We start from the raw sequence: 18,632 nt of genomic DNA, 5'->3' as shown, positions 1-18,632 counted from the left end.
AACTTTCATCCTTTCTCCCCTTATTCAAACATGTTAAAACAATTTGTATGAAACAAATTGATTTAACATTTTAGAAAACAGTTTCTTTTCTTTTCTTTTTTTTTTTTTTTTTTTTTTAAGTTTGGCCAATATGAGTAGGGAAGTTTAAATGATTAGTTTGTGTTCTAGTCAATTGACAGTGAAACTAGCAAAGCTTAAATTTCAGTTGTGTTCTTAAAATATGTTCCTCTGTTCATTCTTCTTAATGAGGAAACAAGAGTAGCTTTCAGAATGACATAAGGTATTTATTGTATTCATTCAGGTACCTAATCAAGTATATACCAGTATCACTTCTGATCCGCAACCTCAGAGCACCACATTTGTAGTACACATGCATGATAGTAATGCATGCTATCTGAAATAACAGCTTTAAGCCCTGCAAAAATGAATTCTCAAAATAAAACTCTCTAGAATAGTCTACTTGATCACACAGTTATTGTTTCCATAGAACTAGACGCTTGTTTATTTTGCTGCTGGTTTTAATTTTCTTTTTATTTTGTTGTGGGTAATAGTAAGGTACCTATCATTAAGAACCTGTTTTTCTTGAATTATTTAATTTTAAATCCTTTGCTAATGAAATTTCTGTGTTTGGAAGTCTGTGCTTCATAAAGCATTTTCAGACTATTGCTTATGTTGATGGAAGGTACAAAGGTGAAAAGATCTGTCAGCTTTAGAAAAGTTACTGTAAACTTGCTGTGAATTGCTAGCATGTGTTTACAAACTTGAGTCTTAAAGATTACCACTACAGTCATCATTGCCACCATTCAAACAATGTCATGTTGTACAAATCGTAATACATTACAGCAAATAAAACAATGGGAGATGCTTCTGAAGAGCTGTGAATTTTAAGTATCTTTTATAGCTGTGTCTAATACACTTATTTAACTGTTCCCTCCCAACATTTTGATTTTTTTCAGAACAATCTCAGTGATTTTCCTTACATACTTAAGTGTTTGTGCCCTTAAAAGATTGAGTGAGATTAATTATAGTAGCGAATATGGAAATGCAATCTGTTCCTCTAAGGCTCAGTTTTCATAATATAGTAGATAATTGCTGAATTTTGTTTTAGTTTTGGGTGATACACAGTGTGCATATGTGTGTATAGGATATATACACCTCCATTGCTAAGAAAATTGAACCTTTGTTTCAAGTGGTGAATGCATTTTTGACTGTTCATTTACACTTCAAATCTTTGGGAAAGCTGTCTTCAGGCATCTTTTATGTGATGTATCAGAGATGTGTCAAGTCAAGATACTTTGTTCATCTTGGAACTGCTTATGAAGAATGTTTTTCTTGTCTCTATAGTTGTATTGAAAGAACACTCAAAAAAGTAATGGAGGAAACTGGCTGAATTTCCTAAATTAAGCTCATTAGAATGGGAGAGACAGATTTAGAGCTGAAGAAACCTTATGCTGAAACTCATATGTAGGAATCCTTCCCTGTAACACCCCTGCAGTGCTAGATATTGGCCCACAGGTGCAGAGTATCTTCAGTCAGCTCTCTTCAACTTCCCCTGCTACTTGGGTCAGGATGTAGGAACAGTTCTTGCTGCTGTGTTGCTGTACTGGTGTGTCACACCCATTTCTCAGCCAAGATTCATGCACAACTCTGTGTTTTTTAATAGTGACTTGTAGCAACTACTGTATCTTTCTTGTTGTCTCATGTTCCCCTGAGGTTGTGCTTTGAACAAAATACACCTGATAGATTTGGATGAGTCTGGAATGTTATGGTAGCTTTACTGTAACTTAAACATGAACTGCTGCTTAAAGGATATTACCTCCTTCCCCCTTTCCACACATGTGTTACACTCCCATTTCCTCTTTTTTTGCACATCCAGCTGCACAGGGAGCTAGATCACAGAACTGATTCAGTTGATATGAACATGATTTCTGGAACATGAAGTTAGGGATTGGGGAAACCATTCCTTTTAGTAGCAACCTGTGTAAAATGATCTCAGGACTTCAACCTGAGTCTCTTAAAGACTTGTATGTCCTAGTCTGTGGCTGAAACTGGATCTATATTTTAAAACCAGGTAATGCGTATGACCAAATTGCTTCACTCTTGACAGAATTAGTGTGTATTATTACATATTTACATGTGTGCATGATTAATCATATATCCATGATGTTTTAAAAATACGGGTTTTGTTACAGTTTGGTGATATTGAAATAGGATTTTATAAGGGGGGAGGGGAAGAACAAAACAATGCAACATTGGAAGAGAACAATGAACCCATCCCATGAGCCCATCCCTTTCCATTGCTTACGAAAGAGAATGGGCAGAGACAAGTGGTGCATGAAATGTTTTGGTGTCTGCAACACACTGCCAGCTCTTCTTTGCTGGAGGCCCTCAGGTGTAACAAATGTGCAGTATAATTGATCTGCCCATGCATAGTAAATGGGTGAGCATTGTAGTACGGTCAACTATGTTATGCATTTAATCTGCCCATGCAAAATAAATCTGAAAAGGGTTGTGCTACGGTCAACTGTGCTACACATTTACCATAAGTCTGGTGACATGTATGCCTTTCCTTGCTACTGAAATTAACAGTGTAGTCTGCGAGCTGGGAGATTGGATGCTGGCAGAATAGGACTTCTCTTAAGTTTTATGACTTTAAAGAGCTTAATCTGTAAATTATTGCTATATACAAATGACAAGTAAAGCAAATGATTTTTGGAGTTCATGGATCTTCTCAGCTTTGGGTCTTCCATACACTGAGCTCAGTTAATCTGTATTTAAAATTTTGCTGACATAACTGTCCTGTTCAGAAGTGTGAAAGGAATTGCAACCCAACCCCGTGGTAGCTGATAGTTGATTAAAGTAGTTTTGGCAAATACCAGACTAAAAAGTCTTTCTGCTGGTAAGGCTTACTTTGTTTATGAAGCTGTTTTAACCAGTAACAAAACTCCTGCTAATATAAACTGTTTGTCAGGCTGAAGTTTCTCTGATATAAATGTAACCAAGTCTTCAGTATTGTTTCCGAGCTCTGATTAGCTTCTCAGGCAGATTTAACTACAGTGGCTAAAGCAAAGACCTCTAGCTGTCCTCTTGGCTTCTGTGGTAGAAACAGCTGTCTCTAGAGCTGGGATGGCTGAATGAACTCTCAGTCCACTCCATAGCAGCAGTAGTTCACAGTCTGCCACCATATCAATGTAAACTGGTGTCAGCAACAACTTAAATTAACAGACTAGACAGTAAATTTTCACTACAGAAGAAAAGATCGACATCCCGCTTGGCTGTTGTGCTCTGGTGGTTTTAACAGACAACTGTGATACCTGCTTCAGGCACCATAACCTCATTCGTCTATCATTTTGAATTTAGGCTTGCTTCAACATCATATGTTTTCTTTTATCTTTCATCTACGATAGTCAGATCTCCAGAACTGGTGTGTAACTCAATATTCATTATAGTTCTTTCTTCCTCTTTGTTGCACCTTCTTTGCCCAAACTGACTTAACTAGCCATATTCATTGAGTTATTTTCTTGAATGGCATCACTATAAGAAAGTCGAATATCAGCAAGTCAGATAGAGTTTGTCATCTACTTAATCATTTAATCCTGCCTGGAGTAAATTAAAACTGTCTACATAAGATTGAATGGTTGAATAATAGTAACAACTCTATTCTGTTTACTCTTTATTATAGTTAATGATTGGTGGAATTGTATTGCCAGTAAATTATAATTATTCAGTTTGCTGTTATATAGTCTAGTTTCAAAATCCTTGAAATTATTTATTTAATAGTTTTTAAAATTGCATTTTACCTTCTAATTTTGCAAGCTGTTCTGTGTTGCTAAATACGTTACTTCAGCTAATTTGTTCACTGATGCTGGTGAGTGTTTAAATGTTAGCAGGCATCTGTCCACACAGTTTATAGAGGCCTTAGATTAGGAGCTACAGGGAACAGAATTCCTCTTTGTCTGTCACATACAATTTATATGTACGGTGACATAATCTTCAATACGTGTTACAAGAGTGTCATTAGTATGAAAATGTTACCTTTTTAATTGGTAACATGCAGCATACATGTGTACCTGGATTGTTTCTCTCCATGTTTTGGTCAATGCATACTCTGGCAAACAGCAGACCTTTAATTTAATCAGAAATTTTGATATAGTTGTATTTGACAGTGTTATGTTGAACTTCTATACATGAAGTTACACATGGGAATAATACAATCAATAACTATTCTAATTCACCTTTTTGAATCCTGCAGCTTGGCTGAAGAGGAAATAAAGGCAGAGCAGGAGGTGGTGGAGGGGATGGATATCTCCACTCGATCCAAAGGTAAGAAGGAATATTTCATCTGTGTTCTACAACATATTTGTAAACCAGGATAGTGACACTGTGTAATCTACCATGAAGCTACTCTTGAGTGAAGACTCATTGTATTTTTTACAATGGCTATTGTATGTTAGAGAGTGTTTTAATTTTTGCTTGGTTTCATTAGATGTCAAACCTCACCCCCCCCCACTCCATTGTTATTTCTGCATTATGAATGACTACCTCAGGTTTAATTATGAAAAAACATCAGCCTCTTGTATTATTTTGCTTATCATGACTTACTTTAAAGTATTTTTAGATTTGCAGTGTAGGATAAAATAGTAGTAGTAGTAATAATAAGGTAATATTTCCTACAGTAATAAATCCTAATTTTCATAAGAATAAAGAAGAACAGTGACATTTCTATTTTCATAAAAACTGGTTCCCTGAGCAGTATGTATTTCATGGACGTTTACATATCCATTCCTGACATGAGTTAAACTTGGTGGTGGAATTGCAGGTGACTGAAAATTTCTGTCGTCCTTGTTTCTGGAGTGTTCCCTATGAATGAGTTACTACAGGCAAATGATGTTATCTCTCAGTATAAAGAAAGCCAGATATGTAACCGTCTATATCAGTGTACATATTCCCACTGTTATTTGGAGCGGGGGGACAGAAATGCCCTTCAGTCAGAATACTTGCATGTAATTGTTTACTCCAGTTCATTGTAATTGACGGCCAGCTGTCTGTCCATCTCTTTTTGTAATTGCAGCTGACTTTGCATCTCAGTTTACTTGAAAGCCATTTCTGTAAAAGAACAGCAATGGGTACTACCATCCTTTTTAAATTCTGGCACATACCCACTTCTCTTCACATTTCTACTACAGGAGTCATAAGTCTAGTTAAGTCTGAATGTGCAGGTGTAATTGTCTTGAAAGCATGGCACAGATCATCTGCATTCCTTTGTTTTTTAATGAGGTAGCTTGGGTAGATAACATGGTTATAAATTTGCATTTAGGTCTTATTTGTACTAACAGACAGTAAATTTCTTGTTTCAGTTCTCATGGTGTGGTTAGATGGAGTAGTACATATGATCTCACAGCTCAGAAGAGATTCACTTGCTCCTTTTGCTCCTTTTCCCTGTCCTTTTTCTCCCTTCTCTGCTTCTGATCTTGCATGTCAGTCTCCATCACTGGACTGCTTTCAATGTTTACTTATCTCTGTATTTCAGTTTTCTAAGCCAGCAGAAAGTAAAGTATTTTTTGTTGCTTTAATGATTGGTGCTGAGTGGGATAAGCTCTCAGCTTTGTACTCCCACTGCTTACATCCTTTGTGGTGCTGGTCAGATCCCAGCCACTTGAACTTTCTAACCAACTTAAAAACTGAAACATTTTTCTGCTGATTGAGTTACCAGTTTGTTTGTGAAAGTTTGGTGAGTATGAGAACTCGATATAAGAGACAGTGGGGGTTATTAGATACACCTTCATTTCTCCTTAGAAAGACTTTGGCACACATACTAATACTAATAAGAATTTCACATGCATCAAGTGAGGTAAACTGTTACATATGTCACTGTGACATAATCAATGTCTAAAAGTAATTTATGAGTCTGATACCTATTTATGTAGATGTCTGCATTTTAGTTCTGTTGCTTTACTCAGCCCAGAAACAGGTGTATGGTCCATAAAAAAAGTTGCAATTCCCTTACATTAGTTCTAGTGTTGGTCTCAGGTGTACTGTTTCAATGAATTAAGCCCGCAGGAAAGTTTTAACTTTTTTTGTAGGGTTAAGATGAAGTTTCCCAGGACAGTGAGCTGATTTAATACCTCGTGGTTATTGAAAGGGTCAGTCTTCAATTTCCCAACCATCTCAGCCACATGATCTTGCAGCTCCCCTTGCTTTGTGGGTTTTGGTCAATTCCGAGGGACTTAACCTGGCAGAAAAAGACATTTTTATACTGAGTGAATTTACTGTTGATACAACTCCTTGAACCAGCTCATAGGCAAGCTCTGGTAGTGATTGAAAGGAGAGTGGCTAGGAAGACAAAGACAGGATCATCACAGTGCTAGTTTAGATTGGCCCAAGCTGTCATTGCGTGGAAGTCACCAACTGGTTTGTACACAGTAGGACTCTTAGTGTTTTAAACACCACTGAGAGTGATCTGAATGGCTTTTGTACATCACAATAGTAAAGATAAAACTTAAGAGAGGTTGAATTAATTGAATAACAATAGAATTGATATTTATTTAACTAGATACTGATTTGCTTTAATTGGTTTGTTAAATTTGACATGTATGTTGACAAAACCCATGCCATCACCATTCTAAGGGCAAGAATAACAACCACCTACCCCAAGCCCCTACAGGTATATGTTTTTTTCAGTGAAGAAGTTATGTGGTTTGTAAAGAAATCTTGAGTCTTGCCTGTAAGCCATCTTGCTTTGTTGTATTCCCAACCTAATCTATGAATTAGTGGTAGAACTTTGTAATAGTTGAATATGTAGTTTTGCATAGAACGTAAAATGGTCATAAATATCATCTGCCAAGAGCTGGCCGTATTATAGTCCTGCTAAAATGAATCTTTCTGGAATTCTGTTATTTGTATTGAGACAAGTTTCTCTGTTAGTTGTGTAGTGTTTCTACAGCAGAGAAGTCACAAACTGGAGTTTTAAAACGGTTATACTCTTGTGTAGGGCAAAAGTGCAGCAAGGTTCTAAACTGGTAGGATAGTGGCAACAATGTTTCCTCTTGTAACATTAATCTTGTTCAGAATTTTGCTTTGTGTGTTTTAGAAAGGATGTAGATGAGGAAGCTGACCCTATATAGACAAACCCTTAAGGGAAGTATACAGCTGCTCTTGGTTTGTTTGGGTTTTTTGATGGTCTGAGAAGCCTGTGCAGATCAATCAATGGTATTGTATAACTTCACACTTGTCCTGGAGAAGCTGATATGCTGCAAGTTTGTAACCTGGCTTGCTCTGCTACAGTTTGTACAGCTCCTGTGAGGCCATGTTTAAAGAAAGTTGTAGGAAAATAAATCACGTTGCATTAAAACCAATTAGCCTGATGGAGACCTCTTCATGAACATTATTGTTTTGGCATAAGCAGTTTAATTTTAATTGTTATAAATCAATTCCAGTTCAGTTTAAGCTAATCTGAAACATGCATTGTTTAATCTGTTACAAGGGTGTTAACATAGCCTTTGAATAGCCTGGTTTAAGTAAGGTGGTGGTTTCAAAGCAGCCTAAGCTGGTCAAACTGCTCGCTGTAGCAGTTTTATCCACTTCCTTCCATACCTAAGCTGGCAGGAAACTAACTGAACCATAAAACATGAATAGATTTCTACTAGCTTAGTGTGCTGAAATGGCTTGGTAGACTGCCAGAACTGGTGTAAGAGAGAGGGCACAAATATACCAGTTGGGTGCAGGAAGTATAGAGCTTTGTTAGCAAGCATTTAGATAGGGTTAGGCTGTAATGAAGCTAGAGCTTAAAACCGTAGCTGACACTTCTTTCTTATGCTTTATAATGTGATATGTAAGAGTGAGTCTATAGCTGTGGTCAGAGCTATGCAGCCCTACATGCTCATCTTCAGCTGCATTTTTCTATCCTTCTCCTTAGGCTGGCACTGATGCTTCTGCTGTTGCATAGTAAGCTATATCAAGCAGCTGATGTAGCAGAAAATTGATCATTTTTTGTAGTATTAGTTTTTGCCTAGATCATGAACTGATTAACCCTACTATTACACACAGGTGCCTGTCTGTAAAAAGTTGTGGGGACAGGCATCTGGTGAGGTGGGAAAGGGGAGTAGAGTTACTGTAGCAGTTATAATTTAGATCTGTTTATAAGCTGTGCTTGTGCAGCTTTGCTAAAGGTTTTATAATACACCACTCTCTTGATCATAACAAGAAGGCATAAGGCATCTGAGAACTGGAAATGGGAAATGACAGCTTAAAGAGAATACAAAAACATGAGAGAGTCTAAAAACATAAAATAGAGTCAACAGAGGATTGCTGTTTAGCAAAGGAGAAAGGCCATGGATTAGATTATTATAGTATTTTGTCCTCTGCATATGATACATTAACATGTCTGACACAAACATCTTGTTATATTTCTGTTCCAGCCCTATGGCCTACTTCTTAACCTTGTTTATTAAATATTTCAAGATGGGGCTTGCAAGGCTTTCTGGAGCGTTTTCTGAGTATTTCCAGGTTGTGGTTCCAGAGGAGCATAACAAACTTATTTGTTTAATGCAGTTCTGTCTTCACTTGTGCTTGTTCTCTTTGGACAGCAGTGAACTCTCCACTGGGCTTTTTTATCTTATTAACCTGGAAGAATTTTATTTTTTTTTAATTCTCAGGTTAGTTTTCTGCTAGTTTATCTCACTTACCTGCCAACAGTAGTTAGCTGTGGTGGTGGATGGACTTCCATGTATGTTTCAGCTAGTACTGTAACCATTGACTGTTGAGTGACTAGTCAAAAGGAGCTCTTTAACTCTCTCCTTCCCATCATCAGTCATATATCTCTATATTGCCTTTACATCTATGCTGGCTCTTAGCCAGCCCTCTTCTGAGTCAGTTAAGGTCTTGGGTATAGAATTAGTTTTCTACCTGCTTATCTCCCTGAACCAGATTATTAGGGAGTTGGACAGATGTCATTGCTAGGAGCACACTTGCTCCCATCAGTGACAGCTCTTAGCTTGTCATAAAATAATATACTGAGACACTACTGCTTAATGGTGAGAATTCTGACTTTTACAGCTTTTGCATAGCTGCAGGTTTGTGTTGAAGGCTTTGGCCTTAGGGGCTTCTCTCTGGTAACACGTTCAGTTATTATGAATATAAATGCAAAGTGACTAGTAAAATGGGATTTCCAGAATACATTATATATTTTGTAAAAGTTTCATAATAGTATATTGTGTATCAACTTTCATTGCAGTGATACCAAGTATTTAATCACAGAGATGAGATTCTCACTCCAATGTGAAACGTAATTTGAGAATCCTCCACTGAATAGTAGTGCAGCCCGAGGCTTTTCTCTCTAGTGCAGAAATCAACAGGAGGTCTTCAGGACTGCCTTGGGGCAGCAAGTCCCCCTACAGCCAGGCTCTAGTTTATGATCAGCTTACACATTGCAAGTTGTTGGGAAGTGTTTCTTTTTCTCTACCTTCCAAAGTCCTACAATGAAGAAACAAGCAACACTGTCTTTTTGTACTTGTGTAAAATTGTAATGTAGTAGGAGTTCATCAGGATTTACATAACCATGGCTAACCTTTGTTATTTATTACATTAAGCAACTGGATTGGATTAATTGCATCAGTTGAAGTTTCTGGAATGTAAACAGGGCTTTAGTGGTTGATTGCAACTGCATCATATTTCAAAATTCTGTCATAAGATTAAAATGCCTCAGAGTTGAGTATAAGTTCTAACAGATTTATCCATGATTTTGTTAAGTGTTTTGAAGATAATTAAGCTTGCTATAGTACTATAGGTATTGGATTTGAAGAATTTTAAATCTATTAGCATCCATTTAAGGTAATAAATATAATTGGGAGACTTCACAGTTCTCGAATCAATATAAATTATTAATTGAAGCCTGTTCTATCAAATCAGACTGTAATGATGCTGACAATGGAGTTAGTGTTGCTCCTTTTTCTCTCAGAATTCTTCATTGATTTCCCTCAACACCATGTAAAGTAAATGCATTTAGAGCTTTTGAGGAGGAGGAAAGAAGAGAGAAATGACAGCCTAGGTGGAAGTCAGTTTTCTGTTTTTGTTCTTGTTCCTTCTAAAGGCATAGTTACAAATTTCTGTGGGGTAGTGGCAGCTTAAGCAGTCTTCAGTCACCTTTGTATTTTTGTACCTTCTCTCTCGCTGCCTTCTTTCTTAAGCTAGCCTAGCTGTTTCTTACAGCCATAAAATGGATTCTTTATGAAACTGCTTTCATGAAATTTTTGTTCTTTTGTTCTGTTACATTTAATCTAATTTAATTCCTTGATATGGTTCACCAAATGTTGGCAGAACTTTTTGTGTCATAATAAAAGGGATAGCATGGGATTGGGAATTAATGTTAACAGAAGCAGCCTTGGGCTGGCTCGGTTTAAGTGACACTTCTGGCGAGTGTCTAACTTGCATAGAACAATTGACTAGGTTTCTAATTGGAAACCTTATTCAGAATTTTGCATATTGGCCCACTTACATTGAGATATCAAAAACCTACTTACCTCACAGGAAACTTATTGGTGTAATTAAGTCTCAGTGTACTGATATCTAATACTGTTCCTGGAAGACTAAAATAATGCTTTCACTGAAAAAATACATTGCTGTTTCTGGCTCCTGGAAAACCAAAATGACTGCTAATTTTACCATCTTTATCACAACTCATGTTGAAAAGGTTGTTTTTCTGTTTTGTTGGGTTTTTTTTACTGTTTAAACAAACATGGTTCTGACTTCCCCTCTTCTCACTTTGTGAAAATTTCCAGAACAGAAGAGTTCTGTTCTACAAGCAGTAGATACAGCCACTCTATAACAGCTCATTTTTCATAGAACATGCATTTAAAAGATAAGAAAATTAGGTACAGAACTTGAATAATTAATACTCTCATGAAAGTATAGTAAACTTGATGTAGTTAAGATAAAGATAACTTTTTTGATTGTCTGAGCTTTATTTTGAAATGCAGAACTTTTCTTCCCTTCCACACCAGCTCAAAAGAAAGGGTAATTCTTTGCTTATAGTAAAAAAGCTTTTATACTGCAGTTTCCATATTTATTGCGAAAGGTTTTTTTTTTTTTGTTTGCCTAACCTTTTTGCAAGGTTGAATTTGAAAATCATGACGTATAGTAAGACTGATCTACTCAGGCTTTTCTTAATTGGCTTGCTACCCATTGCACTGAGGATGTAACACTAAGGCAATATATGCTAATCTAAGTCAGACCTGCCATGCACGCTCCTTTGTCAGCCACATTTCCACCCTTTTTCTTTATACTGGCACTGTCAACTTTGGGACTTGTTGGTATGTCAATCAGATGAAATGAATTTTTGAGGTTTTTGTTTGTTTCGGCCATATCGGTTATTTAAACTATCTTGCTTTCTGGGTGAACAAATAAAAGTGCTAGAGAAAGGAAAAGGGAAGAAAGTGTCTCTGTGGAAGGGTACTGTGAAGCCTTAACTTAGATCTGTGTAACTTGCTGTGGATTTCAGCTCTCATTAGGCCCTTACTGGTAGAGAAACTAATGCAAGTGTAATAGATGCTTAGAAATACATATGTAGACACCATTTCATTTTGGTTTTAGTCTGGAATTCCTTTGATTGCATTTAATTTAAGCAAGTTTTTAAATTAAAAATAAAAAAGGTATATGGAAAGGAGGGCATAAGGGGATGTAAGATGTCACTGCAGTAAGTCTTTGGTACTAAGCAGTTTATGCTGTGTTCTTACTGTAAGGCATGTTGATGTTACTTGTTTTCAGGAAGAATTACATCTGGGTATCATGGGAAAAGCAAGGAAAACATTTTACTTTCACACATTTTCTGACTTGGCACCTGCTTCCGTTGAGAAAAATGAGACTTCTCAATTAGTTGTCAGGGATCATTGCTATTGAATGCTCACAGTACAGCACTTGGCAATGTGTAGAACATAGAAGGTATGGTTGTGGTCTATGCCCCATATGCTGCAGCAAGACAAGATCCCTGATATACAATAACATACTTTTGGTTGTTTTTTATAGTTTTTTCTAAGCTAAACATACTAAGTCACGATCATAGTTTATCTGCTTAAAAACTGCATTACCATCACATAAAATTGACTTCTAAAATAGTTATAAACTATGACATTAAGTTGCTTTAGGTTTTAAGTATGCTTTTTTAGTCTGTCTCCTGGGAGCAGTAGTTACTCATCCTGTAGTCACATGATGGAATACTGAAAGAAAGATTTTAAACTTTAGGTGAAGCTCAGGTTAGCGTGTTGTTCCCCAATGGATGGTTTGTGAGAGCACTCATAGGTGCTTATGTCAACCTTGGCAACATAACAGAGCAATTAATAATGACCTAGTGATGTAAAAACTGGTAACTTTTAATGAGAATTTTAAAAGTTACTTCAGGTGTCTGTTTTCATTTGCACTGGAAACACAATTTTGACATAATGCTAAGAAAGCAAAATCACACACTTAAAAATCAAGAAATAAGTGGAGTAAGGTTGCTTGACAAGTTAATTCATTAGTACGATTGTTTTATCAATAAAATGTTTGTTTATTAATGTACTGTAATGCCCTTCATTTAGTACACAGAGCATTGCATTTCTTATGAACCTTCTGAGTGCTGAGTAACTGCAAGTGATCTCAGTCTTTTCAGTTAGAAAGGGTGGGTGCACAAATTGATGCCTATCTGAAAAGTTTGATTCAGGTTCACTTGCTCAGTATATGATAGGAGTTTTGTAGAAGAAGCAGGGAGATTGCAGGGGTATGTGCTAACTGGTGACAAACTGGCATGGTGAGATGCTCTCCAAAATGAGACCATTCTTGCTCATTAAACACCTTTTTAAAAATATTTGCTTGACATAGAAGAGATCACACAAATTCTTGCTGTTCCTTTTTGGAGCAGAAACTTGACTCCACCTCCTAAGTAATCGTTCTAGTCACCAAGTTATTGCATAGTTTAAATTCGGTCTTTTTTGTTCTTTCTTTTTGGATTTGTTTCACTTTGTTCAAGTAATACATACTAAGTTAAACTACACTGGGGAAGTGATCCAGGTTAAAAATTAGCTTTCCTCCTAACTGGTTATTTTAACAGGGATCAATTTCTTGATCCGGTTCACAGCTCAGCTACACAAACTCTGCTAACACAGCTGGAACCAAGGAGGAAGAAGCAGCAATGTGGGCTAAAAGGGGCACTGCTGTTGAAAGAAATTCACACAAAATGCGACTTGAGCATTTTTTATCTTAATTAGAATTGGAAACTATAACTCAATTTAAGTAGGTGCTACCATTCTTATTTTACGTGAACTAAATTAAAAGATTGTTCTATTACTAGGTCTCTCACAGATTCATAAGTTGACAACATTTAGTAGTAGTTAAAGACGTTAGCCTATTCCACTAGCACAGCTAAATCTGAAAGAAAATGCCTATGCATTGCTGTTTTCCTGCTTATTCCTTAATTTTTCCATTTATGTCTTACATTGCCTCAAGAAAATTTCTGTACATTTCAATAACTTGCAAGCTGAAAAAAAAAAAGGTGTTTCTCAGGTCAGTTTTTGTATGTTGTCTGTGAGTCACCACTAGTTTATTTGAAAATCCCTAGTATGCTCAGGTGTGAACCACAGAAGAAAATTACACTAGTTTAAGTATTTTTTTGAAGTCACTTCACCGAGCATATATGTCTGTGTGATCATTTGGTTTAATCTGTATTGAATCAGTACCTTTTCTGTTGAAGTATAGTTTGGATTTGGCTGTGACTGAATTGTAATTCAGTTCTGGTTTAGATAAAAACAGTTTAACCCTTTTCCTGACCCTTAATCAGTTAGTTTAGGAAAAAACAACATTTAAAAGTGAGAAGCACCACATTATGGGGGCAGGCCACTGATGAGGAACTTTACAGCTGATTTTCTTTTTTCATGCTTAGAGCCAAGGCACAACGTGTGGTGTCATGGGCACCTTCTTTGTAGTCCTCACAGTCTGAGGCTGAAGAGCTGAAAGGAAACTGGTATGTTCCACCGGTGGCAGCTTTGTGCCTGGGATTAAGAAACGGAAGCCAAAGGACAGAAAACTATACTCTCCTATTACTCCCCTTGTTTAAGCTGTGTCTGCCTGTGTACAGTCTGGAAATAAAAGTCTAAGTCTTTTCAGTGAGTTACGGTGAGGGCTTTATTTGCTGGAGAGAAACTCGGGCTCAGAGGTCCTTGTGAGTACTTTGAGGAAGTTGTTTGCTGTAGAGAGAGACAATTCTGCAGAGCTCTCTGCATTGGGAAAACAAGGATTAAGGCATGGTCAGCACTTCAGAGTAAGAGTAGTTTATTTATGACTGCCTTTAGGTATATATGGAAAGTCTCTGTTGAGAACTGCAAATTATAATAAAGAAACAAAGTGTTATATTGTACTTGCTGTTCTGAGCCATGTGGTGATGGAAAGATGAGAAAATACGTGATACGATGGTGGTTTTGCTGATCACTCTGAAAGCAAAGAGTTCCCATGCTGAATAAGCTCCATTCTACTTCAGCGAAAAAAAAACCCATAGAATTCAGAGCTTGTTTTGGTTTTAGGTTTGATTGCTTTGGTGAAGTTGTGGGCTTTGGTTTAGCTGACACTTGATGCTGCAGTGTTCTTTCCAGGATGGCTGTACAGGCTCAGCTCTCTTGGGATGTATGAAGTGTATGCCAGCCAAAGGAGTTCTTCTGCCACCTTCTGTGCATAATTAGCTAAACTGAAAACAAACCCCTAGTCTTCTGTCAGCATGGTTGTACCTGTATTAGGATTTTTATTGTCATAATTGCTTAAGGATTGGAGGAGGCAGACATTACATTTTCCACACTTTTAGGTGACGTACCTTACGTGCCAATTCTTTGTATTGTTGTATCAATCTAAATTTTGGCCTAAATGGAGTGGGAGGCAGATTTGCTTGAATTGACACAAGTAACAATAATGGTCTCCAACACATTGTATTAGTTTAGTTCAGCCTAGGCATGTAAGAATACAACTAGTCCTAAATGCTGCTTACAAGTATAAAAGGGGAGGGGTGGAAAGGAAAAATATCACATTCCTTGGTGTCAAAGAAAACTCAAAACATGAAAAGTTTTTGTTTATTTAAACCAACTTAACTACATTTTGCCAAAATTTTACAACTTATGTCAACAGAAAAGTTTGTCTGAGAGCCAACACTACGTTTCTGCTAGGCAGCACTGCTGAAATAGCTGTGCCTACATAACTCTAGTGGCAGACACTTTTCCTAGGATTGTTGAAATTACATGTGGTGTTAGCCTGGTACAGCTATTCTAGATGAATAAAACTCAGGATGGGCAAATGCTTCTACATCTCTCTTCCCTCCTTCAGTTATATCTTCTTCCATCTATCTTTTCATATGTTTTTCATATTTTTTTATAGTTTTCTTTATCGTTATCTTGACACACGTTACCAAGCTTTTGGTCAATCAGAAGTCACCATATAGCACCACGTTTTCCGTAGAATTGTGTAGAAAGAAGTCAAAACCACTGCTTTTTACTGTGTGGTTATATATTTGGGGAAGAAAAAATTTCAGAGCTTTCAGGAACAGAAAAAAAAATGGTATCTTTATAGCTGATTAGGTAACAACTGCATCTTTAATATTTCTGGACCCATCTGAAAAAAGTGTGATGCTGATGATAGTAGGTAAGATTGGCATTTTCACAAATTTATGTAGACCAGTGCAACTTTTCTTGCATAGGAGAAGTTCTTCCACTATACCATTTCCATCTTTCTTTATATTTTATTCCACACATGTAAGTAGAATATTGTTCTTGAAGTTCTTGAAATGCAATTTAGTCTGGAAGTATCTTTTCGGAATACTTCTTGAGCTTGCATCGTGAGTAAGTTTTTGTGGGATCATAGGGTTTTTGCGGATATTTTTTCAAAATGTTTTGCTATGTTACTAAGTGTGTGGCTGCTTGACATTGTTCTACTCTTTTCACTAAATAATATATTATTTTCAATAAACTTAAACATATATGCAAGTGTTCCAAGGTTAACATCAAGATTACATCATATGTATCACTCCTATTTTTACATCAGTATTGTTTGGCCTTTTTCACAATAATTTCTTCCATAGTCAGTTCATGCTCAACTATTGTTCCAAATATTTTTTCCTATTTAAAGTGCATAGGTTGTTAATCTTATCTCCATTTGCGCAAATCATTATTGCAGCCAATTTTATTTTTCCTTATTGACTGTTTCCCCTCCACATTTGCACAAAATGCAGAAATCATGTAGAAATCTAATCTAGTTTCTTTATTGTGCTGTAGACCCTCTAAGATTTGTGCCATGTGACAAATTATCTTACTTTTGAATGTAATCCAGTGTAACTTTTCAATTTGACAGGGTATTATTCCGAATACAGTTTTAAGCTAAACTGTGTTTTACTAGCTCACTTGTTAGACTGTCTAATGAGAAAGTGTCAGTGGCTACATTGTGTGCAAGACTCCTTAAATGTGTTAAAATCATTCCTTGAGAGGAATGTTGTAGCTCAACAAAACTGTCTCGTTCAATAAATAGTTAAAAGTCAGATTGGGAGGTGTTTGTGGGAGAAAGGTGTTTGTCCACTGCCTATGTGAAATAGTCTAGTGCTGTGGTTTTCAGTATTTATCTATTTGGTGAACTTTCAGTATTTTTTGGTGGACCTTTTTATAGTTAATTTAAATCTGTTGAGTATAGACATGCTCTGATAAGTTGATCCAGTTACTTCTTGTTGTTCTTGCACCTCTGATGTTCATTGGAGACTTCAGGTGAAGTGTTTCAGTGAGGTTTTGGTGACTTCGCAACTTGAGACAGCTCAGTCCATCACCCAGTGAGTCCTGGAAGGCAAGAATATGGATCCAGGAGGTAAAGGATGTAGGATCATGGCAACCAGCAGTTTGATTGCCTCTGGCTTCTGTCAAATAGCTGCCAAAAACTGTTTGACAGAAAAAACTTTAAGGCAGCATTAATACCAAAAGCAGCATTTCCCCTTCTCGCTACATGTTCCCATCCAGTATAACTGCTTTGCTGAATGCATTATAAGCGTTTGTGTGGCTGTGTAGTGAATGGGGTTATTGAAAAAATTACTCAGAAAAAAGTTATTTTTTTAGGCAGGTTTTATTGTTTAGTGTGCAGCCACAAAACATTTGCACTAGCATGTGTGAGTAGGGGATTGAAAATATGGGAATGACTTTGGGGAGAGTTCAGTTGTTTCTCTCTGATATTGATGACTTCTGATCCCTATGGTTTTATCTGTCATTTTGTTTTGTTGCATGCGTTAAAAGCTTAAGGAAAAATTAAACATGTAAAACCAACTCTGAACTTTCACTTGTATTTTGTCAAGATCATTTCACTGTTCTATGATTATCTATTATAGCTGATGGCACACTTATTTCTTTTGAAAATTGACAGTAAGTTCTTTGTAATTGAGCTGAGCATTCCATATTCATTAGGAATCATTTAAATTTTGTTCTGAGAAAATGAAGTTGCAAATGCTCTTATTTTTACCTCAGGCATTTCTGATGAGCTTGTCAGTGATTTTTTTTTTTAAAGTGTATTGATTTTTTAAGGCTGTAAATAATTCCTTCTGAATACTCTAATGAACACAAAACAGTGACCAAGTAAAGAAAGACGAATTAAAAATCTTTGAAGAATTAAAATAATTTAGCATAATTGGAGGAGTGAAGCAGACATGAAGATCATCATAATAGGTATTCATTTGGTAGATCTGTGTCTCAATTTCCTTCTAATTTTTTAAAGAATTTTGTGTGTGTTTTCATAAAATGCAGTTCAGAGCCACCAGGGCTACTTGTTGCTCGTGTGATGAGTTTAGACTAAGATGACAATCCGTGACTTGGAGCAACTGAGACACAGGCACACGCTCCCTTCTGCCAGCTTTGTTACTTGGGATAGTAACTTCAGGCATAGATGGAAGCTGTGACTTATTATTTGTAATTTGCTTGGTTGAATGTGAGAGCTCTGACTGTGGGAGACACTGAAAAGTTAGGTCACTTTCTGTTTGTTGCTCTATCTTGCTGTCAAAGGTTACTGCTTGACTGGGAGTCTTGTCTTAATTTTATGTTTATACTATCCAAATTAGCGGGTACTACAGATGACTTAAGTATTTGAGGTAGCATTTATTTCCAGGCTATACGACAATTTAATTTTTTCTATTTCTACTTCAATAAGTTTATTTAAGTATGAGAAATAAATGATGAGGACTGACTTTCCTCTTGCCAGATTTTAACTTCTGTTGCTTATGTTCCTAAATTACCTGAATGAATCTGTCAGGAACTGTTAATGTTGTTTCTCTGCTTTTAAAGTGTATGACATAAATTAGCATAGCACTTTGCTAAGCTACAGACATAATTGTTGTTATACTTTATAAGATACCAGAATTTGAGATGAGGTGAATGGCCAGAATGCTGTGGGAAAAGGAAAAAAAAAATTTAATGTTAGTCTAAATTACTGAATTGAGTTGAGAATTGAGAATTCACTTAACAGTGGCATTGCTTAGCAAGTCTGTACTTCCAGTTTTGTGAGTGACTAGGTGAAAGGCAATTGAGAATTTTTATTCTGTTCAGTGAAGGAGTGTGAATGACAAACCATAACCTTGTTTGAATGTTTTTCATTGAAATGCACTCTTC

General features: G+C 36.5%; 1 protein-coding gene across 13 annotated transcripts in view; it reads left to right on the top strand.

Annotated features, from left to right (window-relative positions):
• ZMYND8 (zinc finger MYND-type containing 8) overlaps positions 1 to 18,632 on the top strand; it is an 82,947-nt gene that overhangs the window by 27,597 nt on the left and 36,718 nt on the right. For all 13 annotated transcript variants that reach the window (XR_007508056.1, XR_007508057.1, XR_007508058.1 and 10 more), the window contains one exon: positions 4,253 to 4,323. Coding sequence is in view for 10 of the 13 variants with exons in the window: in XM_049816151.1 (XP_049672108.1) it covers positions 4,253 to 4,323 (71 nt within the window). In the remaining 3 variants the exon portion in view is untranslated. The remainder of the gene's footprint in view (positions 1 to 4,252; positions 4,324 to 18,632) is intronic.

Source organism: Accipiter gentilis, chromosome 14 (genome assembly GCF_929443795.1).
Source record: "Accipiter gentilis chromosome 14, bAccGen1.1, whole genome shotgun sequence".
Lineage (NCBI taxonomy): Eukaryota > Metazoa > Chordata > Aves > Accipitriformes > Accipitridae > Astur > Astur gentilis.
The sequence above is the reverse complement of the archived record's forward strand: the minus strand, read 5'-3'. Positions and strand labels throughout refer to the sequence as shown.